Below are 27,215 nucleotides of genomic sequence, written 5' to 3'. Positions count from 1 at the left end.
AAGTCATGAGTTTCTTAATCTCAAGAGTGAGGAGTAAAATAAGAAACATTAGCTAAGCAGTTTATCACTGGTTGTCAACAAGCCAGGATTCTGCAGCTATTAAACCCTTCACATCCCTGTCCTTTGCCATATGAACATCAGGTTCCACCTCAGAATCTCCCCAGCCCTCAGGGAGTTAGAGAAAGAAAATGAGATGTCCTTCGAAGAGGATCAGAGACCACTGAAGATCTTGACCCAGATCCTTTTGCATTGGCTAAGTGACTCAAGTCATCCTGACATCTTTCTTCCCTCTGGACTGTGGTAGGCAATCATTATATTCTTGTTATGTTGGAGGGGCAAAAGCCAGTCCATGGAGTCAGAAAAACCTGGATACAATCTTCATTCTACCATGGAACATCACGTAACTTCTCTAAGCTGCAGTTTTTATATCAGTAAAACGGAGTTATCATTATTTACTTCACAGAGTTTTTTTTTTTTTTTTTGAAGGATAGTGTATGGTTTCCTTCTCACTGCCTAGCAGATAAGGTGCCTAATAAATTATATTGGTGAAATCCTCTTTTCCCCAGATTTATTTGGGTTTTTTTTTTTTTTTTTTTTTTTTTTTTTTTTTGTAAAAGGATCTCCACTGAAGAATATGACCTTCCCCAACCCTTAACCTTCCAGTGCAGCTATGGTAAGTTAATTTTGGACTAGTGAATTTGGCAAAAGTATCAAGTGAGGCACGTGTGGCTTAGCCCCTACTTTCTTTATTGAAGAGAGTGGGGAGAGGATGGTTTAGATCTTTTCAATGAAGCTCTATGACAATACATGTTCTCCTCTGCCTTCAGCCTGGGGTAAGCCAACAGACCTGAACTAGTGGGTAACTCTAACTCAGTGGCAATTTGGAGAGCCCTGCAGCCAGTTCTGTACCATGCCCTCTAATATCACCCTTTAAGTAATAAAAATTTCTTTTGATCTCTTTCTGTCTAACTCTGGGGAAGGAGGATATTATCTGCTAGCCTTTCCAGTTCACCAGTAGTTGATTCTTATCTCAACAATGAACTAGATCATTTCCCCTTCTTTCTACATCCATAGCCCAGAGAAAATAAAACACTGAGAGGCACCCCTTCCACTTACTGTAGTTCTCTGCCAGGACAGGCACTAGACGGCACTGGCCTGCTGTGTAGATGAAGCCTCCATCCAAAGTCATGGCATCAGCCTCTCCTTTCTGAAGTTAAGAAATAAATCAGTAGCACAACCCTGAGACCATTTCCTGTCTCACTGACCCTCAGAGGTTTCTATTTCATTGGCTTTATGTCACATGTCCTTTGGATTAATCAACTCATGGATCACCAAAAACTTCTGCCACTTAAACACAGGGTTTAGAAAACTGGACATGTTGGGGCACCTGGGTGGCTCAGTGATTGAGCACCTGCCTTTGGCTCTGGTTGTGATCCTGGAGTCTTGGGATTGAGTTCCACATCAGGTTCCTATGAGGAGCCTGCTTCTCCCTCTGCCTCTCTCTGTGTGTCTCTCATTAATAAATAAATCAAGTCTTAAAAAAAAAACACTGGATGTGTTGACCCACGAACAAGTGCCCAACCCAGATCATGCTCCTTGGCAACTCTGACCTCTCATTAGACCAATGTTGAGTATTGGACATGCCCTCACCACATTTTCTTTATGACCACTGTCACTCAGCAATCTATATGGCCAGACTCAGGGATTGAATTTACTGTTTCTTTTTTATAAGATTTCAAAATTTTATTTATTTGTTTGTTTATTTATATATTTATTTATTTGAGAGAGAGAGGGTGCAAATAGGGAGGAGCTGAGGGCGAGGGAGGGGGAAACCATCTCAAGCAGACTCTCAAGCTGTGCTTGGGCTCGACACAATGGCTCAATCTCACCACCCTTAGATCCTGACCTCAGCCAAAACCAAGAGCTGGATGCTCAACCAACTGAGCCATTTACTATGTTTCTATGCAACTTGTTTTCTTCTGTATGGTGGAGTTCAATTCTGTTCCCACAATCCCATTAGCACTATATTCAGAGCCCTGGCACAAAAAAGACTTCAATAAACAATTTTTCTAATTCAATAATTCATTAATAATTAACCTATTAGTTCAATTAATGAAATTTTCCAGCAACAGAGCAATAAATGTATACTTACAGTGACAGATAAGATCTCTGAAATAAAAACACAGATACATACTCTCTCTTGGCTTTTGACCTATGAACTGCCCTTCTAGAAATCTGTCTTAAAACAGTAGCAACTATACAAACAAAAAGTTACCAAGCCTTTATTATGTGCCTGCTAGGCCACTTCTAAACACCTTACAGTGGTTACCTCATGTATTCCCCACAGAATCCAATAAGGTAGGTCCTATAATTCTTCCCCTTTCATTCATTAGGGAAGTAAAGAAGAGGGAAGTTAAATAATTTCTCCAATAGATGGTCACTAAAACTAAAACTTTAGTTAATTTTAATTAACTTTAATTTAGTTAACTTTAACTTAGTTTAATTACTTAGCTTCTGCTTATAACCACTATATCACATAGCCTCCCGGATCTGATATATATTCCAAAGGACATATACCTAAAAACTATTCTATACACATTTTTTTCATTCATAAGATGGGCTCATAAGCTCATTGTGAGGATTCAAGGAATTAATGCAGGAGTTAATTCAAGGAGTTCATAAACATGCTTGGCATGTAGTAAGTAATTTCCAAAATATTAGCTATTATTACTATTAAAGATAAACCCAGAAATGTTGGTTATAGAACAAAAATCTTCATTTTTATATTGTCTACAATAGTAAAGGATTTGGGAATAATTCAAATGTAGACATTTAGAAATCAGTGAAATAAATTAAGGCAGAAATACTTGGTGGAATATTGAAAAGCCATTGAAAAGCCATTGAAAAGATTTTAAATGAATATTTCATTACTTAAAAAAGTGAACCTACTGTACTGACTTTAAATACTAATAACAGATAACATTTATCAGGTGTTTACTATATGCTAGGCAATATCCTGAGCACTCAAATTCATTTAATCCTTAACATTGACAAATTTAAGAGACTATATAAATTGCAAGATCTTATGGTATGGGTTAGTCCCAGGAAAGTTTATCAAAATAAAGGTCTTCTTTTTTTTTATTATTTTTTTTAAGATTTTATTTATTTATTCATGAGAGACACAGAGATAGAGGCAGAGACACAGGCAGAGGGAGAAGCAGGCTCCATGCAGGGAGCCTGATGTGGGACTTGATCCCAGGTCTCCAGGATCAGGCCCGGGGTTGAAGGTGGCGCTAAACCGCTGAGCCACCCGGGCTGCCCCAAAATAAAGGTCTTCTTAAAGAAGAATGTGTGTCTCCTGAGTTTGTCAATTTTTTAGTCCCTTATTTATAAATTTATTTTTTCTAATCACAAAAATATTATCTGCCCATAGAGAAATGGAAAGTTAATAACAATACAACTTCGTAACTCAGAAATTATGTGGCAATAATTTCTGAGTTATAAAGTTGTGAATGATTTTATTTATTTTTAATTTCTCTTCCAACATATATTTTTATCACCAGAAAAAAAAATTATGCTTACAATTCAAGAACTGAAAAGGTTGATTTGCTTTCACAATCCATAGGGGCCCTGACCACCCCCTGGGATGTCACCCCACTTCCCACAGCTCTAGGCAGGACAAAACTCAGAGCTCCCAGGACTCCAGAGCTGAGCACCTGAGAAGTCTGTGCCTTGGGCCAGCCTGAGCTGCAGGGGCACATTGAGTAGAGTTGGGTTGGGCTTTGGAGGGTGGGGGCAGCACACAACAGGTGCATCTTAGCCTCATGGCCAACAGGAAGACATATGAGAAGAGGACAGAGAGGCCACATGTCTGGGTGTCCAAGCCCAGCTGTGGAGATGGGGCCCTCCTTACTGCGATAGCAGCGATGCAGTCCTCAGTTGTCTCCTCTGTGGTGCACTCTAAGGCACCTCCACTTAGGACACTCCACTCATCACACTTGACCCTCTCATGGTGACCCACTGCACACCACCGCACCCTCGGGGAGTCTTCCACACCTAGGACAGATGGAGAAAAACCAGGGATCCAAAAGAAGTCCCAATATGAATCTGGGAGCTTAGTGCCACTGGCTACAGAATGGCTACCCACTGGGACCCTCAATCGCAGCAGCAGAGTGGCCACATCTCATGCCCATATCACCATTCATTCCTACCTATCATCCTCCAGGAGAAATGGAGAACTCAGTACTCAGAAAGAGCAGTGTAGGCAGAGCAGTTCCCCACCCTCGTTACCCCACCTCCTTGGGTATATCCTCCTGAGGGAAGGCCTTTCTGAGCACCTGCCCACATTAGGACCTTTCAGAGTTTTCTCTGACAGGAATGGGTTCTCCCACCCAGTAGCATTCCCCCGGTGATAGTCATGTGCTCTCTTTTGGGTGGGCCTGATGGCTCTCCCCCTTACCCAATGTCTGCGCACCACAGGATGCCCACAGCTAACACAGTGGCTTTTGTAGATGCTCAGTAACTATTGGTTGACTAAATGAGGACAAAAGTAAGGAAAGTAGAAGGAAGTAATGAACCACAGGGATCCAGAGAAAGGCAAGAGCTGGATTAACACCCTCCGAAATTCTAATTCCACTCCTAATAGTGGCAGAGGCCACATTCCCACTTAGGTTGTCAATGTGCTAGTTTCCCTGTCATATAGACCTAACACTGGGTGGGGTAATCCTGGTTAATACACAGGAGCAAGAACCATCATTACTTCAAGTTGACTGTAATCTGAAGATCTTCAAAACCCTTTTGTAATCTCATAATTCAGGCCTTTCCCCCAGCTCAGCAGAAAATCCCCCCACTAACCCAGTGCATTTGGTAGCTCCACAGGCCAGTGAAGGTTGCATGAGGTGAGGCTTGCGGGCACTGGGAAAGCCCCTCTGGCTTTCCTGCTCTGCTGTCCTCATAGGCCCTTACCTATCTTTAGACGCTGAATGGCAGAAAAATATTCGTATCCCACGTATAGCTTGGCATCCATCTTGGGAGGGACTCTTAAAAACCCATCGGTAGCATCTGTAAAGAGCAAGTCCTTCCCATGAGGAGAGGCAAAGAGCTGGAATTCTGTTGACTTGCCTTTTCCAAAATGTTCCTGTTCAAAGGATAAAAGAAACAGAGGAGGGAAGCTGGTATAGCAAGGGAAAGGGAAAACAAATCCAAAACCAGACAAGGACAACTGGAAGGGAGAAAATATGAGCACCTGAGAGTGAAGACAAAGCACCCAGGGATGCCTGGGTGGCTCAGTGGTTAAGCATTTGCCTTTGGCTCAGGTCATGATCCCAGAATCCTGAGATCAAGTCCTGCATGAGCCTCCCTGTAGGGAGCCTGCTTCTCCCTCTGCCTGTCTCTGCCTCTCTCTCTATGTCTATCATGAATAAATAAATAAAATCTTAAAAAAAAAAAAAAAGACAAAGCACCCAGCCCACCAAAGTCCCTGTAGTTCCCGGAGTTCTCATGCCTCTCTCCAGGGAATGCTTTACCCAAATCCCAGCCAGTCTACTGGGTGGAGCTTCAGGGAAACTGCTAGAGGCTGTTCCCCAAGATCCACACCAAGAGGTATGGGTTGCTATATGCCAGGCAGCTGCCTTTCTCCAATAGTCCCATGGGGCAGGCAGCAAAGGCTGTCTCATTGCTGGCCATCCCACTGTCCCCAGTAGCTCTGGTGGTCTTCATCCCGGAACTGCTGATGGTCCAGTGCCTGCCACTGAGCCTGGAGGTCAGGAGTCCTGGGTTTTTCTCTGACCTCAAGCCTACCTGGGAATTTTCTGCCTCCAAAAAATGGAAGGGCCCTTTCTTTGCCTACAACTCCCACTAACTGGCCCAAAGCCATTTCTGACTATAGCACCTACCTCCCAAGCTCTTTCCAATGTCTGTCTGCTTTTTGCTTTTGCAATGGCAAAATGTGAAATGTCACCTGCTGCCCTCTTTGGCAAACTGCCCCCTCCTTCCTAGAGGTATGCACAGCTTCCTTCCCAGGGCTCAAGAATCCCACTACATTTGCCCTGCAAACCAGTTCCTCTGTCCTCTACAAAGTACACAATCCACGCCCCCAAGGTTGTACCATTTCATCTGATGATAATTTGTATGTGTACTCATCATGTCCCTCACACTTGTCGGGGAGCAACTCAAGGGAAAGTCATTGTCCACTCATCTCTGAATCTTCAATGCTAAGCAGAGAGCACCAACAGAGAGGGGCTGGGGGATGAATGAGGGTTGGCTAGGAGAGGCTGCTACCAACACCAGATGGAGAGAACACTCATGGCCAGGGAACCTGCCACTGAGGGAAGTCAGGAGGACAGGAGCACATGCCAGCAAGGTAATAGGGGAAAACTCCATGGAGGAGGAGTTTTCTCCCCTACATCTTGAGGACCCCTCTAGAACTGAAAAGGAAAAACAAAGCAATGAGGCACTTCTACGGAGTCTGGTCCATGGAGTTGATGATGCCAGATGAGGGGTTCATGGCCTCTGTTGTCTATAACATTTACAGACTGAGTGGCTTTTCAGCAAAGCAAATGATGCGTGGCATGGTTCCTGTCCTATGCCCAAAAGAACTTTCAGAGTGGCTACAATGGAGTGTAGGAGAATGCCCCAAATCCAAACAGGGACACCCCCCCTCCCACTGCTAAGCAGGAGGTGAGGATGGAGGGTGGGAATACCTGGGCCTGGTTGAGAAGCTCCCAGATCAAGTCTTCCTTGCCCCCTATGTTTCGAGCCATGACAGCATGAGAAGGGAAGAGGGCCAGGTGGCACTCCCTGTATTTGTCCACAGACTTCCGGCTGTTGTCCAGGCAGAGCAAATCATAGTGGTCACTGTCAGTCATGTTTGCCAGGTTCTCTGGAGGAGGAAACCCCAAATGAGCCAACTGCAGACAGAGCCATGAGCTGTGGTCTCTGCTCTTCCCTGAATTGCAAACTATTTGACCTTGTTGTAATAACTTTCTAGGCCCAAAATGGAGTGGCTGCTGGGCAGGTGCCACATAAGCAAGCCAAAATTTAGATAGTTTTTGTGTCCCTGTCAGTCAGCCAGTCCCCAAACACAAGGCCCACTCTGGGCCCTCTCATCCCATACAAGGTTGACTGTGTGGTCCCAGCCAATCAGAAGCAAGGAACCTCCAAAAGGAACCAACCAACCCATACCTTGATCTTGAACTTCTAGTCTCTGGAACTGTGAGACAATAAATTGCTGTTGCTTAAGCTACCCAGTTTGTGGTACTTTGTGATAGCAGCCCTAGCAAACTCATAGAGGTCTTTGGGGTTCATAAATTCTCATACTGAAAGAGGAGGAGTACAATTAGAGTTCTTGTGAATGGCTTAATTAGGTATGTTGTAGAGAAAACACACTCTACATCTTGATATTGAAAGAAAAAATTTAAAATGATTTAGTAATGTCAGAATTAAATCAAGACTCAATATGATAAAAAAAAAAGACTCAATATGATTTAATAGCTTCAAGAAGACAGAACTTCTCTACATGAATCACTCAGGGGCCCAGTGGTGGTAGCAGCTCCACACCAGTACTCGTTTGTACCCCCAGAAGCCTGATGGATAGTCATAACCTTCTACTTATAAAACGGTGAGTGATCTTATATATCAGCAGACAAAGGACTTTCAGCAAAAATAAACCATAATGTCCTGGGACCACCTGTTGTTTCCAGAAAGTGAAGATGTCTTCAAATACTTCAGAGTGAGAGTTAGAAGCTGCTGCCCACTGCAGCAACTAGAGGAAATAACAAGACAATTATCCGGAACAACTTGATTCCAAGAGTAGAAACCCACATATGACCCCACTAATTAAATTTACCATAATAAGACAGGCATCAATTCCCAAAATACCAACAAACCGGGTCAGTGTGTGATAATGAAGGGACAGTGAATTGTGAATGGCTGAACAAAGGAACAAACAACACCGAGCTCCTATTTCATGCTAGAGAAAGGCATGAGGTTATAGGGATCTAAGGCCCATGTACAAAGCAAGGACTTAAAATTCCCTGAGGTAGCCAACATCAATCTTCAAAAAGACCCTAGCATCCTGAATATACGTCTGCTTTAAACATCCTGAGTGATACAAGTATATTCTGTATATGATAGAAATATAATTGGTTACAAAACAAAACCCAGATTCTATAAATTCAACTTGTCTGAAATTTATGTTGTTTCTTTTTTGTTTCTTTCTGATTCGTTGTTCAAAACTGTTAAAAATTGTTTTTTTTTAATGTAGAAACAAAAAAGAAATATATTTTTGTCTACAGTAGTAATGCTTTTGCAACACATCTAGTTGTAGATGTGCTAAGAAGTTCTGAAACTGTTATAATAATTTGTGTGTTTGTTTAAGGTATTTATAGCATTTAGGAACCATATTTACACTGAAGCATTCGGGAGAGTGTGATTACATTTGAAATGGACATTGCAGTGGCTAAGATAATTATTAAAACCTCTTTCATCTTATTAATTGGTAAATACCATTTAAATGTTCAGAAAATTTGTTTAGTAGATTTACAGACTGCACAAATTGAACACTAAACAAAGTATAGCAGAAATGGGTTTTATACAGAAACTCTCCTATTTCATTAACAGTCTTGTCATTACCCATCTCTAGACGTAGGGAAACTTTCAGGCAAGAGCCAGTTCCCCCGGCCAGGGTATGGCTCACGTGATTCTTCCTCCATCCAGAACTTACCAAACACTGTCACATGCCTTAGGAAGGCCACATCCCCTACACCGTCCTGCAGACACCTGAGGAACAGGACAGCAGTAGTCAGGCCAGTCTCCGTGATTTGGGCTCACCTCTGCCCAGTGCAACCCCTCTGAGGCTCTGCCCTGACCACTGGCTCACAGGGCTTTGCCCACAGTTTCCCAGGCTTCCACGTGTCCTCACAGAGGCCATGGCCCTGAGGGGACTTTATACCTCGACAGCCAACCCGAGTCTGAAGCAAGCAGGAGCTCTGTACCACAACACGGGTAACTCTGGTGAGGAATCATGTGGAGTCACCTTCTATTTCAAAGGTAGCCTAAAGTGACTGACTTTTTTTTTTTTTTTTAATAAAGGCTTAAAGCCTAATATAGAGGATAAAAACTCAGGATAGTCTTGGGTTCCTGGACAGTTTCATTCTGGTTTTGAGTAGTAGCTTTGTCTCTTATAGACATACAGAGGTGCCTGCAGGGGGCTGAGATGGAGTTGGGAAGAGGCAGGCACATGACACAGGGAGAAGCTCAGACAGAAAGAAGCAAGCTGGGAGATCCTGGCCTTTGGCCCAATGGACGCCCAAGCCTGTGTCTATGAATCCCAGAGTCCCAGATATAGCTTGGACCCTTCAACGAGTCCCAGAGACCTTGTTGGTCCAGGAGGGTAGCACACAGACCCTACGCTCCTCAGGACGTTAGGAGTGAGGGCAGGCCATGGGAGGCACTCAGGACCCTGGGTTTCACACTGACACCCTAGGTGATCTGAGAAGGTCCTATCCACTCCCTGTACATTAGTTTCTCTGTCATCAGAGTAAGGAAGAATGGCAGGGGCGGGGAGGGGGCCCCCCACTCACTTGAAGGCGCCCGAGTAGCCAAAGTACGGTTCCTGGAAGGAGCAGGCACATTTGTCTGTCCCTTCCCCCACACACAGTTGACACAGCCTGGGGAACTCCATCCTGTTTGCACAGGGGACACAGCTGCCGACGAAGAACTGGGCCATTTCTGCTGTGGCTGCTTAACACAGACACAAGGACCTAAGGACACGAACCAGCAACCTCCAGGTTGCACGTGTGTGTGAGCGAGTGGCCCTAGGTGAGAGCCCACGAGGCTGCACACACTTCCCAGAACTGTCTCAAGGAAGCAGATGTGCAGAGGTGGCTGATAGTGCCCATGGCTGAGGAGACGGATGCCCCAAGGTCCCCACTGTTCAGGCATCACCCTAATGCGTGGGCCTGGGGCTCCAGCCCACCAGATGCTTCCTAGCTTGTCCACTCAAGACACAAGGGCGGCTGACCTACACTGAGCCGAGCTGCAATCCCAGTACCACTTGTTAACTCACCGCCATGGAGGCCCTAGGTGTGGTAAGCAGAACTCCAGACACCACAGGACCTCCGACAGTCCCTCCTCACCTCAGAACTCGGTCCCACCCACCCCTCTCCCCTTTGGATCCAGGGGCTGTGGTAGCTTATGGGGATTCGTCTTCCAGGAATCCATGGAAAGGTGTTGGGATAACTTGCCTGGTGGTTGGTAGGGGACATGCCAACAGCCACACAGACATGCAGCAGTGTCTGACACTGAGGCGAGGAAGACCCCAAGAGAGGGCAAACATGGTCAGAGCTGTGGCCCCGGCTATAGTACTCTATCTGGCCCCAGTGGCCCCTTGTCCCTATCACAGGCAAAACATGAATGCTACAGAGTTGGCAGGCCTCAAAAGTGCAGAAAGACTTGGCCATCATCTTCCAAGGGCTAAAGAGGCACCCTAGGCTCCCTTGGCTCATCATAACTGTACAAGAAGTATCAAAAAAAAAAATCATGCCTCAGGTCCACTCGTCTCTTCTTGCCCCCATCCCAAACCCTTCCCCCAAGCCCTTACTCTGAGACCTGCCTTCTGGTGCCTATAATCTCTAGTGAGCCTTCCTGAGAAGCCAGAAGGAAGTGCCCCTTTCTCACGAGCCTCAACCTGGCCCTTGTTGAGCCAAATTGCTGGGATTACAACAAGTATGTGGTGGTGGGGAGCTTAGAGACCAAGGCACCTTTGCTGAGAGAAGATTCAGCTGTCAGTTCCCAAGGGTTGCTGCTGCAGCAACCCCAGCTGATGACATTTTACTCAGGGTATCCTCACCCCATCTTGCTGTTTGTGAAACTGGTGTACCTTATACAGTGATTGTATGGCCCCAGTACAATCCACGTGGGCGACTGGAGTAGGAGTCCTGCCTGAGGGCACCCGGCCTTAGCCAGCTTACCTTCTTCAACAGAGACAGAAGGAAAAAATATCCTAATGGGGATGTTCCACCCAGCAGACCATCCTAGGCCTGGGTGACAGGACTTCTTGCCTTGGAGCCCTTTCAGCTGGATGTTGCTGTCCTTCTTCACCACGGCCACAGCATAATGAACGGTTTGTGGATCTGCAAAGAAGCAGAAAGAAAGAAGGGCTAAAGAAAGGTACCACATGGTCACTAACTCATCTTGCAGAGTGTGTGCAATGGGCAGCTTTAGGGGATCCTAGGATCTGTACCATCCCCCGGTGAACCGATAGAAAAGAAAAAGAAAAAGCCTTTGATTAGCAGGAGGGGGGACAGTCCCTTTTCAAGGCAATGAACACTGGTGCCTTTCTGTCAGCGCCTCTAAGCCAGTGGAGACATGGCGCTGGGGGCCACCAGCTACTACAGGGCCTGCAGGGCTTGCTCGGGGAGACCTTCAGCTGCCAGTCATTGTTATGTTACTGTTGGCTTTTCTCCCTTCTCTGTCTGCAGCCCAGACACAAGGGTGAAGATCTTAGAGGAAGGGTGCAGGGGGACCCCAGGATCTTGCCAGAGCCCCGCAAGTTGGAGTCCGATTGAGGTGGGCAGGTCTCATGCACACAGTGGTGACACTAATGGATAAAAATGGAGAGGAGGCAAAGCCTTATTCTCCGACTCCCCCCAAACCTCTCATCACAGCATTCACAGACTCCTGCTCTGTAGCACCTGCAGGGGACTCAGCACAGGGGAGAGGCTGTCCAGGTCTGTGTGTCTCCAGAGGCAGGCCTCCCAGGGGTGTCATCCCACTGGGTAGGCGATGAACCCCAGACAGCACTGCCCCCTCTCATCCAGCAGTACCAAGGGTACTTCCATCGGGATGCACACAGCTCATGGCTTTCCAGGGAGAATCCACATTCCAGGCCTTGTGGGTCAGTGTAGATGACAGCCTCCTTCAATCCAAAGAGCTCGGGCAATTCTCTTCAGGTGTAATGTTGACAGAGACCCCGCCTTCCCCCCATGGCTGCAGTGTCAAACCAGAGACCTGGGGCCCCGGGGAGAACGCACTGTTTTTTGACCCATGGAATTCGGCCACGATGGGCTTCAGGTTGAAGGGGGGCAGGCCCGCCTCAAACACCAAACCTGCTTCAACGGTCACAGCATCTGCTTCGTTTGCCTGAAAGAAAAGAGACCAGACCGTGAATGGAGCTCCCAACTCAGCCCTCTGCAGGGATGTTTGACCCATAGATACTTGCGTGGGTCAGACCTCCTTCCCTCCCTAGCATCCACTCAAATGTCACCTCAGTGAGGCTCTCTCCAACCACATCTTAGAACTCCCACCTCATGCATAAATGCTAGACTCCTCTTTGTTTTTTCCTTAGCCCTTATCAACTACCTGACAAACTTTTGTTGTTTATTCCATGGTCTCCCCTTTGGAATGTAAGCTCCACCAAGATGGGTGTGTGTGTGTGTGTGTGTGTGTGTTTTCCTACTACAGGTAGATGTTCAATAAATGTTTGCTGGATAAGTGAGTGAATTGTCGTAATTGTGACAGAAATTGTGAATTTCTATCTGTAAGTCATGGTTTGCACTCACAGATCTGGATTCCCTGTTAAGTATCTGTCAGCCCAGCATTCCTTCCTTCTTGTGAGAGGCAGCAACTTCACAGCCTTTTCTCAGAAATGAGATTGGATCATTTCTCAACGCATCATGGAAATCATTTTTTAAATTCATTGATTACTTAACGTTTGAAGTAACTTGACTTTATCTGAATTTATGTATTTATTATTCTTTTAGAGATTTTACTTATTTATTCATGAGAGACACACAGGGAGAGGCAGAGACATAGGCAGAGGGAGAAGCAGGCTCCCTCCGGGTAGCCTTACTTGGGGTCTGATCCCAGGACCCCGGGATCATGACCTGGGCCAAGGGCAGAACCTCAACCACTGAGCCACCAAGGGGCCCCAACTTTATCTGAATTTATTATTGCATTTCTATATATTTTCTTCCTTTTTCCCCATCCTGTCTTCCTTACATACATACTCATATATTTATATATACAGGTGTTGTATATAATTAACACTGTGCTGATTGTATGTATCAGAACCCAACTTAAATTAACTTGAGAAAAGGAGGAATTTAGTATAAAGGTAAAAGGACAAGAAGGCCACTGGGCCTAGTGAACACCGTCAAGGTCAGAAGCAATTATAGACATAGGTTTCAGTTCGTAGCCATGGGCTCCAGGTTGTGACTATGGTTCCAGATTGTTCTTGCTCTTCCCTCGCTTTACATACACCTTCCTTTCTTGGCTGCCTCTTCCTTAAGCTCCAAGAGCAGGTGCAAAGACAGTAGTGTCATAGAGACTATTTAACCTGCTCCCACGATTGCACAGGGTCAAATTCTTGTGACAAATCATTCCCCTCACTCGTAAATGGATTAGAGAAAAATAAATAAATAAAAGTTTGTGTGAATGCTTATGACGCCAATTGAGCATTTCCAAATTATTTTCCAGAAATGACACAAAATTTATCATTTATAATGCCAATAGCAATGCATCCTAATGTCACAGAAACCTACCAGCAAGAAATGCTATCATTTAAAAAATGTTATTACATTTCTAGGTATAAACTGTTACTTTAAGAAATGGCCTTATTGGGCAGCCCAGGTGGCTCAGCGGTTTGGCGCCTGCCTTCAGCCCAGGGTGTGATCCTGGAAACCTCCCACATCGAGCTCCCTGCATGGAGCTTGCTTCTCCCTCTGCCTGTGTCTCTACCTCTTTCTCTCTCTCTGTGTCTCTCATGAATAAATAAATAAAATATTTTTTAAGTGGCTTTATTTGCATTTATTTGCATTTGATTATCAAAAAGGATGAATATTTTTTCCTTTGTTTATATCATTTATTAGTTATAAATTCTTTTCTGTGAGTGGTTTGTACATAGCTTATTATTTTTTAAATATTTCTCATACATCTTGTTTTTTTTTTAAGATTTTATTTATTTACTTGACATACACAGAAAGAGAGAGGAGCCCAAGCAGGGGGAGTGGCAGGCAGAGGGAGAGGGAGAAACAGGCTCCCTGCTAAGCAGAGAGCCCAACGCAGGGCTCAATCCCAGGACCCTGTAATCACGACCTGAGCTGATGGCAGAAGCTTAACTAACTGAGCCACCCAGGCATCCCAAGCATTTCTTATAAATTTAAATGATATCTTTATCTAGTTTTTATATTATGCTGTTTTGTCACACTTGGTGTGAATATATTTTCATATGCTTAAGGCTTTAAAAAAATTTTGTCAGAGATTTATAATTTTTACATTTCCAAGGTTATCTACCTCTATGATTTATATTGTTATGTCTAATCTGTATTAGTCAAATTCAGTCAAACTGAGATCTTGTTTTGGTGAATGAATTAAACATTTCATTTGATTTTTTTTTTTTTTTTTTTTTTTTTTTGCTAAATAGCTACCCAATTGTCTAGTTAAAGAATCTTTTCTCAAAAAAAAAAAATCTTTTCTCAGCCATTTATTTAGAAAGTTTGCCTTATCATACAAATCTATGTAAATCTACACATATCTTACCTAAACTTAGTAAACCTAGGGCCCTAGTGCCCTAATGTTGGATACTGATCATAGTTGGCATCTGTATCATAGCACGTAGACAACTAGATAGGTGGATGTATATAAAGAAAAGCTGTTAATGTGTGTGGATTTTGTTCTCTTCCAGGTCTCTTACATCTACACCTACAAAGACGCTGGTCTTTGTAACACTGCTATTTTAATATTTTATAGTTTCAGGTAGGTCTCAGCCACTCCTTTACTGCTGATTTTCTTTTTATAATACTATTTATATTCTCATCCATGTGCTACTTCTTAGGATTTTATAATTATTTAATTGATTCTTTTTAAGAGATTATATTTAGATGAAAATTATGTTAAACTTACTAACTTTGGGAAAATATGCAAGTATATGATATTTAGTCTTCCCATCTAGGAATATGGCATGTTTTAATTTATTAATAAATATTGCTCATTTGTCCTAGACTTTTGTATTATAACAATCTTGCACATCTCTCATATGATTGTTTTTCCTGGAATGTTTTTTTATTATATTATAGTAGAATATATTATAGTATACTAGAATTATAGTTTATTATTTTAAATGAACATGTGTCACAATTTTAGTGTACTTCCCAGCTAATGACCGTTAAATATGAAAATGACATTGTGATATGTTTCTTTTGCCAAACTAATTTATTCATTAATAATGAATTATAGTAGTATTTTTCTTGATCCCACTGTACTTTCCAGGCATGCAATCAACTGTAAATATTGATATTTTGTTTCTTTCTATCTCATAGGCATTTGTATCTTGTATCTTTCCTGGGAAATTCTAAAAACAAATTTAAGTAATAATGGTGATACTTACTGTATCATCATCACTTATTGTACTAAAATACAGTACTTCTTGTTTATTTCTGGCTGTTTATGGATTTCTCTTCCAGTGCAATTCTGGCCTTGCTTTACTGCAGGCATCTTCACTGAATCCTTCTCTATTAGTTGTTTCATTACTATTATTGTCTTACTATTAGTGAATGTTGAGCACTTGTGTTGTTTTCTACACATAGTCCCTGTACTTTCACGTCTTCAGCTTACTTCTTTCTCCTATAAAGCATAGTCTAGTTCCCGCAGGAAGAAAACTCTTCTGAAGCAATAGATAATAACAAGCACAGAGAAAAGAAGTATGAATTTTCTTCCACTCTCCTGTAGGCAGCTGTAACTTACCGTAATGGCCTTGATGCACTCAAGGTGAGAAGTTCTCTTCACACAGGTGACATGAGGACCATCCTCTGGAAGGACTCTTTTCATATTGTCACTGAAACTGGAGCACTTCCTGGCCTCATGATTTGAGATAGTGCACCACCTCACAGTTTTCCCAGGAACAGCCAGACACAGCCCTAGGGGACAGAGGCCAGAGGTATGAAGAAAACACAGTTCTCATCTTTCTCTGCTGAAAGAAGAGTTTAAAGACAGGTAAAGGTGGGCAGCCTGGGTGGCTCAGTGGTTTAGCACCACCTTCAGCCCAGGGAGTGATCCTGGAGACCCGGGACCGAGGCCCACGTCAGGTTCCCTGCGTGGAGCCTGCTTCTTCCTCTGCCTATGTCTCTGTCTCTGTCGGTGTCTCTCATGAATAAATTAAAAATCTTAAATAAAAATAAAAATAAAGACAGGTAAAGGGTTGGCTGAGTGGGATAGAGAAAAATTGGGTTGGCTGCATGGCTCACATGAATTCTCAGATCCCATTTCTCTGATTGTGCCTTTCCTCTTGGAGAAAAAAAAGCATCTCCCAAAAGTCAAACATAGAATTATATAACCCAGAAATCCCACTCCTCAGTATATATCCCAAAGAATTGGAAAAGGGTACTCAAATACACATACACAAATATTCATAGCAGCACTGTTGCCAATGGTCAAAAGCAGAAAAAAACCCAAAAGAACCTCAATGGATGAATGGATAAACAAAATACGGTATATCCATTCCATGGAATATTATTCTGCCATAAAAAGAATGAAATCCTTCTATATGCTCCACATTGATGAACCCCAAAAATATGTCAAGTGAAAGAAGCCAAATATAAAAAGCTACACATTATATGATTCATCTTACATGAAATATGTAAAATAGGTAAAAAAAAAATATAGAGAGACAGAAAACAAACTGGTGGTTTCCAGGGACTGGAAGACAGGAGAATGGGTACTGACTGCTTAATGGGAACAGGTTTTTCTTTGGGGGTGATGAAACTATTTTGGAATTAGAGATAATAGTCGCAAAACACTGTGAGTATATTAGATGCCACTGCATTGTACACTTTTAAGTAACTGATCGGACGTTAGTGAACATCACCTCAGAAAAGAAAAAGAAGGGATCCCTGGGTGGCGCAGCGGTTTGGCGCCTGCCTTTGGCCCAGGGCGCGATTCTGGAGACCTGGGATTGAATCCCACCCACATCGGGCTCCCGGTGCATGAAGCCTGCTTCTCCCTCTGCCTATGTCTCTGCCTCTCTCTCTCTGTGACTATCATAAGTAAATAAAAATTTTTTAAAATTATTAAAAAAAAAAAGAAAAGAAAAAGAAAAAAGAAACCTATGGGAAGGAATCTTGAGCCTACTGATTTACTCTTTCTTTTGACATTGGGTACTCTGACCTCACATGGTACTATTTGCTGGAGCATTAAAATCAGTGCATGTTTATTTCACTGGCATTTTAAGCTATATTAATAAGTGTAGAGAATATTACAAAGGCAAAATGCTCTTTACAAACCTGTAGTACTAATTTGAGCCAAACGTTATTTTAAATAAAATCTAGAAGATGAAAGTTACAACAGTAGCAGCTCCTCATTTTTTTTAAATATTTATTTATTTATTTTTCATGATAGTCACAGAGAGAGAGAGAGAGAGAGAGGCAGAGACACAGGCAGAGGGAGAAGCAGGCTCCATGCACCGGGAGCCCGATGTGGGATTCGAATCCCGGGTCTCCAGGATCGCGCCCTGGGCCAAGGGCAGGCGCCAAACCGCTGCGCCACCCAGGGATCCCGCAGCTCCTCATTTTTTATGAAGTCCAGGGTATTGAACTACCCAAGTCTGTTTGACTCCAAAATCTGTACTGCCTTTTAACTGTCTGTAAGTAGGAAATATCAAAAGAAAGAGGACAGGAGATGCCAAATTACCTTTGACAGAATTCCATATGAAAGACAGAATGACACATGGAGCCCCTCAACTCTATCTGAAAAAGTCTTTGATAGTAGCAACCCAGGGAAGGGAGAGCAAGCTAGGAATGGAACTATAGAGGCCAAGCGCCCTTGTGCAACATAGTTTGGAGTCAATTAGCTTACATTTGCATTTTGAGCCTTTCAAAGCATGTTTACTCTGCTTGCTAATCTAGATTGCTGAAACATTTTGTGCTCAGAAATAACTGATAGCAGTAGAGACAATACAACTCTATAAATGAAAATAGCTTTGTAAGCAGGCTAAATTATACAAAGAGCTACTGTATCCAACTACATACAGTTTTTTTTTTCCTTTTTCAAAGGTATACACTTTTGGGGAAAGCCTTTTTAAAAGCCTATGTTTTTAATCACCACCATGCTTATGTCCAAATGATTAAAACTAGTTTCTGCCCTTCTAGTTTCTTTTTTAAGTGTAAAAGAGGCAAAGATAATACTTTCATTATTTCTGTTTAACATAGTCTTAGCCATTTTAATAAGATGCAAAAGAGAAATAAAAGGGATACAGATTGGAAAAGAAGACAAAATTGTTTTTATTCACAGATAACCTGTTTGTCTATATAGAAAGTTTTACGGACTCTACAAAAAAGCCACTAGAATAAATAAGTTTAATAAGTTCACAGGGGAAAAAAAAAGAAAGTTCACAGGGTTTGACTTGATATACTAAAATCAATTAAATTTCTATAATACTAAAAAGAAAAAATGTAAAATGAAAGATTTTTAAATACTACTTACAATGGCATCCAAAAAATATGAAACATCTGGGGATAAATTTAATAAATTATTTTTAGTTTTTATTTTTATTTTTTTAGAGAGAGGGACACATGGAGGATCAGAGGAAGAGGGAGAGAGAGAATCTTAAGTAGGCTCCATGCTCAGGGTGGAGCCCAAAATGGGGCTGATCTCACAACCCTAAGATCACGACCTGACCCAAAATCAGGAGTCAGATACTTTAACTGATGAGCCACCTGGGCACTCAAAATATAACAAATTATTGATAAGACTTGCACAATAAAAACTACAAAATATTCCTAAGATGAATGAAAGAAGACTAAATAAATACATACAGAGTGCTCATAGACTACAAAACTCAACACTCCTGTGAGTGTTGCCAATTCTGTGAAACTGAGTAAAGAAAACCTCATTTAAATTATAGCAGGGGTGGCTCAGTTAGTTAAGCATTCAACTCTTGATTTCAGCTCAAGTCATGATCTTGTGGTCCTGAGATCAATCCCCACATAGGGATCTGTGCTCAGTGGGGAGTCTGCTTGTCCCTATCCCTCTGCTACTCTCCCCTCCTCAAATAAATGACTAAAATTTTTAAAAAATAAAATAAAATAAAATAAAATAAAATAAAATAAAATAAAATAAAATAAAATAAAATAAAATAAAATAAAAAAGCAGGAAGGCTAGAAGTGACAGTTCCCATACCCTGACTAACACTCCTTGTCAATCGCAAACCCCAGTAGGAAGAGAGGTACCCTAAATTCCTAACAGGAAGAAGCCTATACTTTACTACCCCAGCAGGAGGAAGAAATTTTCTCCTTGCCAGGCAACAGCCCAGCCAATGAGAGACTGTCACAACTCAGCCAATGAAAACACACTACACTCAGAATTCCCAGTTTACTTCATCGGACTTTTTGTTTATTATAGCCTTAACCAACTTCTCCCTTTCTCTCTCTCTCTCTCTTTAAAAAAAACAAATTTACCTGTCTTTTGTTCTCTAGTCTTGCCTATGGTTTTGCTGTAGCTTGCATGTCCTGAAATGTAACTTTCTGCTATTCCCAAATAATCCCATTTTTGCTGGTAAAATAATTGACAGGGTTTTGTTTTGTTTTGTTTTTGAGGTTAACACTTCTCAAAATGATCTATAATTTAATGCAAACTCTACAATATTTCAAGACTAAATGCCCTTTTTATAGTCATTAATAAGCCAATTCAAAAACATATATGGACACACAAAATATCTAAATGGCCAAATCAACACTGAAGTAGTATCATAGAGTTGGAGGGCTTATTCTACCTAGAAATCAGGTATTTTATATTTATTTATATTTATAAGAAATCAGCTTAGGGACCCCTGGGTGGCACAGTTGAGCATCTGCCTTTGGCTCAGGGAGTGATCCCAGGGTCCTGGGATTGAGTCCCGCATCAGGCTCACCACAGGATGCCTGCTTCTCCCTCTTCCTATGTCTCAGCCTCTCTCTCTGTGTCTTTTGTGAATAAATAAGTAAAGTCTTTAAAAAAAAAAAACAGAAAGAAATCAGCTTATTATAAAGATGCTGTAATCAAGACAGTGTGATATTGGTACAAGGAGAGACATAGAGCTTAATAAAACAGAACAGAGTCTAGAAATTAAGCTACATTTATAGGGTCAGTAGATTTCCAACAAAGCTACTAAGGTAATTCAGCGGAGAAAGAATATCCTTTTCAAAAACAAGTCCTAGAATAAACGGATATTCATGTGAGAAAAATGAATCTCATCCTTTACTTCAACCATACACAATAACTACAAATGTAGCATAGACCAAAACACAAAAGCTGAAGCTATAAAACTTCTAAAATAAAACAAAAGACAATATTGCAACTTCGGGGGTTGCCAAACATATTTTTAGAGAGGACACAGAACATACAAATCAAAAAATTAAATTTGTTAATTTGATCAAAATGTAAAACATTTGCTCTTCAGATGATAGCATTCAGAAAATGGAAAGCTAAGCCATAAACTTGGAAAAAAATAATTGCAATACATCTGTGTGACCAAGGACTTGTATCCAGAATATATAAAGAGCTTTTAAATTCAATAATAAGTCAAATAACCCAATTTAAAAATGGGACAAGATTTGAATACATAATTCATAAAAGATATATGAGTAACCAGTAAGAACATAGAAAAATGCTCAACATCATTGTTCATCAAAGAAATGCAAAGCAAAACCATAGTTATATACCATAACATACCTATTAAAAGGGTTAAATGTTAAAAGACTAACAATACAAAGTGTGGGTGGGATGTGGAGGAAATGAAATTCTCCTACATTGCTGACAGGAATGTAAAACAGTACAACTACTCAAAAAATTTTGGTATTTTCTTAACTAGTTTAAGAAAATTTTACTCCTAGAAATTTGCCTGAAAGAAATGAAAATGTACGTCTACCCAAAGACTTGTACACTAATGTTCACAGCAGCTTTATTCATAATATCCCCAACCTGGAGACAAGCTAAAAATCAGTCAACAAGTGGAGAGGTAAACAAACTATGGTGAAACCATACAATGGAACACGGCTTATCAATAAAAAAAAAATGAACTTTGATATATGCAACAATGTGAATGAGTCTCTAAACGATTGTGCTGAGACCAGACACAACAGACTGTGTACTGTATGATTCCATTTCTTTGAAATGGCAAAACTTACCTATAGTGGCAGAAAGTGGGAATGACTGGAAAGAGGACGGTTTGGGAGTGATGAAAATGTTCTGTACCTTGATCGTGGTGGTAGTTACATGGATAGGTATAGTTGTCAAAATTCACTAGACCACATGTATACTTAAAATGAGTGTGTTTTATTATATGTGAATTATACTCCAGTAAAAATTATTTTAAAAAAGAGAGACTGCAAGCCAGCTAGACTAGGCCAATTCAATAACACTCCATGCCAGCCATGTGACAATTTCAAGAAAGGGTGATCAGCACCCACTCTGGATTTTTCAGATTGATCCTGGTAGTGGTCACATGCTCACTGTGTGGAGAAATCTCTTAAGCTCCAGAGAGGCTGAGGTAGGAGGTGGAGGCCAAAGTGGACATACAGGCTGTCTGGGAACCTTTGGTCCTTGGCTCTTGCAAGGTCTACTAATGACAAACGCCCTTCTTTTGATCTTAATCTTAAACTATTTTGGTTGCATTTCTGTCATTTGCCATCAGAAGAGTTTTTGTTTTGTCAAAAGAAAACACTGACTTTTGAAGAAAGCACATCCTAGACTCTAGCCTGATCCACATCCAGTGCCCAGTAGGAAGGACTGTGGGCAGTGGAGATGGGGGGAGGCAGGCAGCTCTTGTCTCTGGTTTGTAAATACAGAGCCGATTGGGAAATGAGCTACTGGGCAGTGCCTGGCATTGCCAGGAGAGGAGATGGAGGAAGAAAAAACAACATGCATCCTATCCAGAAGGAACCGGGGAGCAAGCAGGGGGCTTCACTCTGGATTTGCTGGTGGCTGTAGTTGGAACGCAGCTGTACACTACGTTCCCAGCCTTCCCCAGCCCTAGTAGGGCTCACTCTGTGGCCCTATGTGGCAGCATAGGCCTGGGAGGACCCACCATGGCACAGCTTGCCCTTCCTGCCTGTCCTTCTCATGTTCCCAAGTTAGTCCTCTCCTCAGATAAGACACCTGACCACTCCAGAAGTTATTTAAGACATCCTGAGGCCAGACAGAACCAGGGCAAGAACCGATAGCTGTTGAACCATGCCGGTTGGTTTGTTTGTTTTTTTTTTTTAAAGATTTTATTTATTTATTCATGAGAGACACACAGAGAGAGGCAGAGACACAGGCAGAGGGAGAAGCAGGCTTCCAGAGGGGAGCCTGATACGAGACTCGATCCCAGGACCCCAGGATCATTCCCTGAGCCAGAGGCAGACGCTCAACCACTGAGCCACCCAGGTGCCCCTGCGGCGTTTTCCACGTGCATGAGCTCATTAACTGTGTACCATTACCTACCTTACCCAGCCAAGAACCCTGGCTCCCCCTGCCCAACACAGGAAGGGGCCACCTACATTTATGTGCAGGATTTTTACCAGTGATAACTCACCTGTGTCTAGAGCTCTGTCATTAGGTACATTATCTCATTCTACTTTCACAGTGTTGGTTATGAAAAAGCAATTCTTACCCAACCGAGGAGGAAACCAGTTCAGAGAGGTCAAGGGATGGCCCAGAGTCACACCAAACTGGGTGGCAGGGGGATCCTATTCTAGAATGATTACTTTTCCCATACATTCCTCATTGTTGTATGATAAGGATGGGAGATGCTGTACAGTTCCAAGCAGGAAAAACTCTTCTCCTTAGATACCAGACAGGTCAAGCATACCTGACATTAAGCCCCTCCCCCGCCTAATACCAACACAGAGCCATGAGCCCTTGGGGAAAATCCCTTCCCTCTTCTAATCCTGTTTCCTTGGCTGTGAACAGGATCAGTAGCTTCCAGGCCAAGTGTCATAAATCTTGTCAGCAATGGGCTAATAAGTATTTTTGGCTTTGTGGGCTATGCGGTCTCGGTAGCAATGACTCAGTTCTGTCCCCAAAGTGGGAAAGCAACCACAGACGATACTTAACCTGAATAAGCATGACTGTGTTCCAATAAAATTTTATTTATGGATACTGACATTTTAAATTCCTGTAATTTTCATGTGTCAAAACAGTCGTTCTTTTTATTTCCTTTCAACCATTTAGAGATGTAAAAATCATCTTTCGCTCATCCAGCTGCACAACATCAGGTGGGCAAGCTGGATCCGGCCCCCTGCTGTAGGCTACAGAAGTTTGTCAGGTGCTTGTCTACACCACAAGCCGAAGCATTTTGGGACCAGCCAGGTGCTGGGTTGCTTGTGGACCCCTTAGACCCAGGCTGTGCAGGGTCCCGCTGCGGCCGACCCTCCGCTGACACCCAGTCCAGGTCCTGAAGGGCAAGACCCCACCGGGCTCCCAGTGCGCACTCACCCAGGGTCCCCGCACACAGCAGGGCGCAGATGGGGAGCCTCATCATCGCGGCGGCCACCGGACACTGACACAGCTCCCGGCGCCCAGGCAGGCTCTGCGTGCCCGGGGGGGTGGGTAGGGGCGGATCCGCCTACTAACGGGGTAGCCTTTGGGCGGGTCACCCTTGCCACACCTCCGAGCTCTCCCGGGCCCTCCACGGCTGCAGGGCGGCAAGTCTGCGCGCTATGCTGCCGCCGGCCCGAGGCCGCCCCCTGAGGCCCCGCCGGGAGCTGCGCGGCTGCACCTCTGCTCTCGGGATGCGGGGTCGGGGGGCCACAGGTGGGAGCGGAAGCCACCTGGGAGCCCGCGGGACTGAGCGCCTAGAACAGAAGTCCCCTGATCTTCACCTAGCCCAAGCAGCTTAGATGTTTGGAAATCACAGGCTCCAGAGGAATGGGGTGGGGGGCAGTCTACAGGGTGAAACTTGGGGACTCTCCCCCCAAGAAAGCATGTGTGCACGTACACACAATGTTTTGCACACAGTTTTCAGGGATCCTCAGACTCTACCCCCTACAGCACCTCGGTTGCCCACTCCAACTCCCTCCCGGAAGCCCTCTACCACCCCCACCACCCCACCACCCCCACCCCCGCCCAAAAGACAGGGTTTCCTATAACCCTCTGCTGAAGGCTTAAAGTCAGGTGAAATGCTGAACCCCAGAGGGCTGCTTCCGCTTGGTCCTGCGGCCTGCAGCCCAGTCCTTCTGAAGTCTGTGAGCTCCACCTGGGGAAAATTTAAAGTTTAACAACTTTTGTTTAAGTATAGTAAACATACCTAAAACTTCACACACCCTAAGTGTACAACTTGATGAATTATCGCCAGGTGAACATAGCCTTATAACCAGCACCCACATCATGGAACAGAACATTGACAAGGCCAGGATGGCCCCCCGGTGACTCCTTCCACTTGCCTCCCATCTCCCCCCACAAAGATATACTTTACCTTGACTTCTAACAACGAAGATGAACTCGGTGGATTTTTGAATGTGATAGAGATGGAATCATACAATACATACAATTTTGTGTCTGGCTTCTTTCACTCAAGGTTGTATTCGTGAGATTCCTCTATGATGTCGTGTATAGCTGTCCTTTACGAGTTCTTGGTGCTGCATATTATCCTGTACTTTAATCGTTCCTGTTGGTAATTGTAGTTTCTTGTTTGGGCTCTTCTAAAGAGCCAGTGAGTGCTGCAATGAACATTCTAGCACATGTCTTTTAGACATGTAGGTACGCATTTCTGCAGGATATTTCTGGGAAGAGTAATTGCTTGGTCATAAAGTAGAAGTATGTCTGACTTTAATATATACTGCCAAACAGTTTTCCAAAATGAAACCAATTTACACTCCCAAGAGTATGAGATTTTGGTTGCTCCACATTTTTAATATTTTAATGGGAATGTTACTGGTTTTGCACTGTAATTTTGAGTTTCTCTAATGATTAATGAGATTGAGCATCTTTTTATAAGCATATTGGCTATTTGGGTGCCCTCTTGTATAAAGTATTGGTTCAAGTCTTTTGCACTAAATACATTTTAAATAGACTTTCCTTGAATTAAGTTTGGGGACTGGCAATACAATTAGTCAAACTACGAACCGAGGCTTGTGTAATAAAGCATCCTCAGAATTGGGCCTTAAGAACATAAAACTGGGGCACCTGGGTAACTCAGTGGTTGAGTGTCTGCCTTTGGCTCAGGTCATGATCCAAGGGTCCTGGAATCAAGTCCCACAGCAGGCTCCCTGTGCCTATATCTCCCTCTGCCTGTCTCTCCCTCTCTCTGTGTCTCTCATGAATAAATAATAAAACTTTTTAAAAAGTGTACACTAGCATTATGTTTATAAAAATGTACATACTTTAATTAAAAATACTTTATTGCTAAAAAATGCCAGCCATCACCTGAACTTTTAGTGAGTCATAATCACTGATCCTAGATGACTGTAACAAATATGACAATAAAGAAAAAGTCTGAAATATTGTGGGAATTGCCAAAATGACACACAGAGACCCATCGCAAGCAAATGCTGTTGCAGAAAATAGTACCTATTGGCTTTTTTGACATAGAGTTGTCACAAACATTCAGTTTGTAAAATAAGACATACAGTATCTGCAAAATACAATAAAGCAAGGTGCAATAAAATGAGGCATGCCTTTATTACAATTCTCATTGCTCTGTGGTATTTCAATGGTGAATATATCATTGAGTACTGACGGAAATTTGGTTGTTGTTTTCTTTTTTTTCCAATTTAAGGCTATTACGGAGTAATAACTGCCATAACAATTCTTGTACCTGTCTGTTGGTGAACATGTGTATGCATTTCTAATGATATATAAACAGGATGCAATTGCTGAATTACAGGGTACACCTATATTCTGCTTTTAATATCTGCATTTTTTGACGTGGTTGTACAACTTCCACTCTCCTTCTACTTCCAACAGTGTATGAAAGTGCCAGTTGCCCCATATCCTTGTTAATATTCAGTTTGGGATGAAATATAAATTTAAATTTTATTTAAATTTTAGCTATTCTGAAGCACATGAAGTTCATTATTAATATTGTTTTAATATTAATTACCCTGATAACTAATAAAGCTGAATACTTTTTTTTTAAGCTGAATACTTCTTAATGTTTATTGGTAAATTAGATATCTTCTTTTGTGATGTGCCCTTTTTCCTATTGGATTGTTTGCTTATTTTTTATTGAGTTGTAGTAGTTCTTTATATATTATAGCTACGAGAACTTTGTTGGATGTATTTCAAATATTTTCTCACATTTTGTGGCTTGCCTTTCACTCTCTTAATGGTGTCTTTGGTAAGCAGAAATTTTAAATATTTCTGAATCCAATTTCAACATATTCCTTTATGTTTAGCACTTCTTGTATATGGTTTAAAAAATCTTTGCCTGTACCAAGTTCATGAAAATGTTTTCTTCTGAAAGCTTCATAGTTTTTACCCCTCATATTTAGATCTAGAATCCACCTGGAACTGATTTTTTTTTTTTTATCCATAGACATTTATTTTCCATTCATGTTAGAAAGAAATTAGGTTAAAAGAAGCAGATGATTTCTTGTTGTGCCTTTTTTTTTTTTTTAAGATTTCATTTATTTATTCATGAGAGACAGAGAGAGAGAGAGGCAGAGACACAGGCAGAGGGAGAAGCAGGCTCCATGCAGGAAGCCTTACGTGAGACTCGATCCCGGGACTCCAGGATCACACCCTGGACTGAAGGCAGCGTTAAACTGCTGAGCCACCTGGGCTGCCCTGACTTTTTTTTTTTTTTTTTTTTTGCTTCCAATAGTCACTCATTAGGTCTCCTCAAATTTAACAAATGATTTATAAGCCCTTTAATTTGTGCTATAAAACTGTAGTTATAAACTAAATAGCTTGGTGAGGTAGCATAATGTCATAGAAGAAAAAACTAAGCCACATAGCCTAGATGTTTTTTCGGAATTGATGTTTGTAAATGGTGTGAGACAGGAGCCTATATTCATTTTTTCTCTCATGTATATGTCCAATGGACCCAGCACCATTACCAGAAAGCTGATTTCTTTCTCACTGTACTTTAGTACAAGTTTTTTTATAAATCAAGCAATTGTGTATGTGTTTCAGAACTCTCTAATTTGTTCATTGATCAATCCTTCCACTTATATCTCACTGTCTCAATTTCTATAGCTTTATTAAATCTTGATATCTCATAATGTAAGTCCTTGGTTTGTTCTTCTTCAGGATGGACTGGGTTT

General features: G+C 42.3%; 1 protein-coding gene and 1 long non-coding RNA gene across 4 annotated transcripts in view; one reads left to right on the top strand and one right to left on the bottom strand.

The window, feature by feature from the left end:
- The window catches only part of LOC477071 (inhibitor of carbonic anhydrase), a 55,814-nt gene that overhangs the window by 15,354 nt on the left and 13,245 nt on the right, over window positions 1-27,215 (bottom strand). The window contains exons 1-10 of one of the 3 annotated variants that reach the window (XM_038570921.1): window positions 23,446-23,592; window positions 15,742-15,914; window positions 12,033-12,141; window positions 10,971-11,132; window positions 9,582-9,741; window positions 8,723-8,778; window positions 6,702-6,880; window positions 4,966-5,137; window positions 3,914-4,056; window positions 1,117-1,207 (exon numbers count right to left, since the gene is read on the bottom strand). In XM_038570921.1, coding sequence (XP_038426849.1) covers window positions 1,117-1,207; window positions 3,914-4,056; window positions 4,966-5,137; window positions 6,702-6,880; window positions 8,723-8,778; window positions 9,582-9,741; window positions 10,971-11,132; window positions 12,033-12,141; window positions 15,742-15,914; window positions 23,446-23,491 — 1,291 coding nt within the window. In that variant the 5' untranslated portion in view covers window positions 23,492-23,592. Of the gene's footprint in view, window positions 1-1,116; window positions 1,208-3,913; window positions 4,057-4,965; window positions 5,138-6,701; window positions 6,881-8,722; window positions 8,779-9,581; window positions 9,742-10,970; window positions 11,133-12,032; window positions 12,142-15,741; window positions 15,915-23,445; window positions 23,593-27,215 lie in introns of those variants that run through there. The other 2 variants (XM_038570922.1, XM_038570923.1) reach the window with 2 other exon arrangements.
- LOC119865392 lies at window positions 138-14,754 on the top strand. Its single transcript, XR_005377035.1, has 3 exons — window positions 138-300; window positions 618-673; window positions 14,684-14,754. It is a non-coding gene; the product is annotated as an uncharacterized LOC119865392 (long non-coding RNA).

Source organism: Canis lupus, chromosome 23 (genome assembly GCF_011100685.1).
Source record: "Canis lupus familiaris isolate Mischka breed German Shepherd chromosome 23, alternate assembly UU_Cfam_GSD_1.0, whole genome shotgun sequence".
Lineage (NCBI taxonomy): Eukaryota > Metazoa > Chordata > Mammalia > Carnivora > Canidae > Canis > Canis lupus.
The sequence above is the reverse complement of the archived record's forward strand: the minus strand, read 5'-3'. Positions and strand labels throughout refer to the sequence as shown.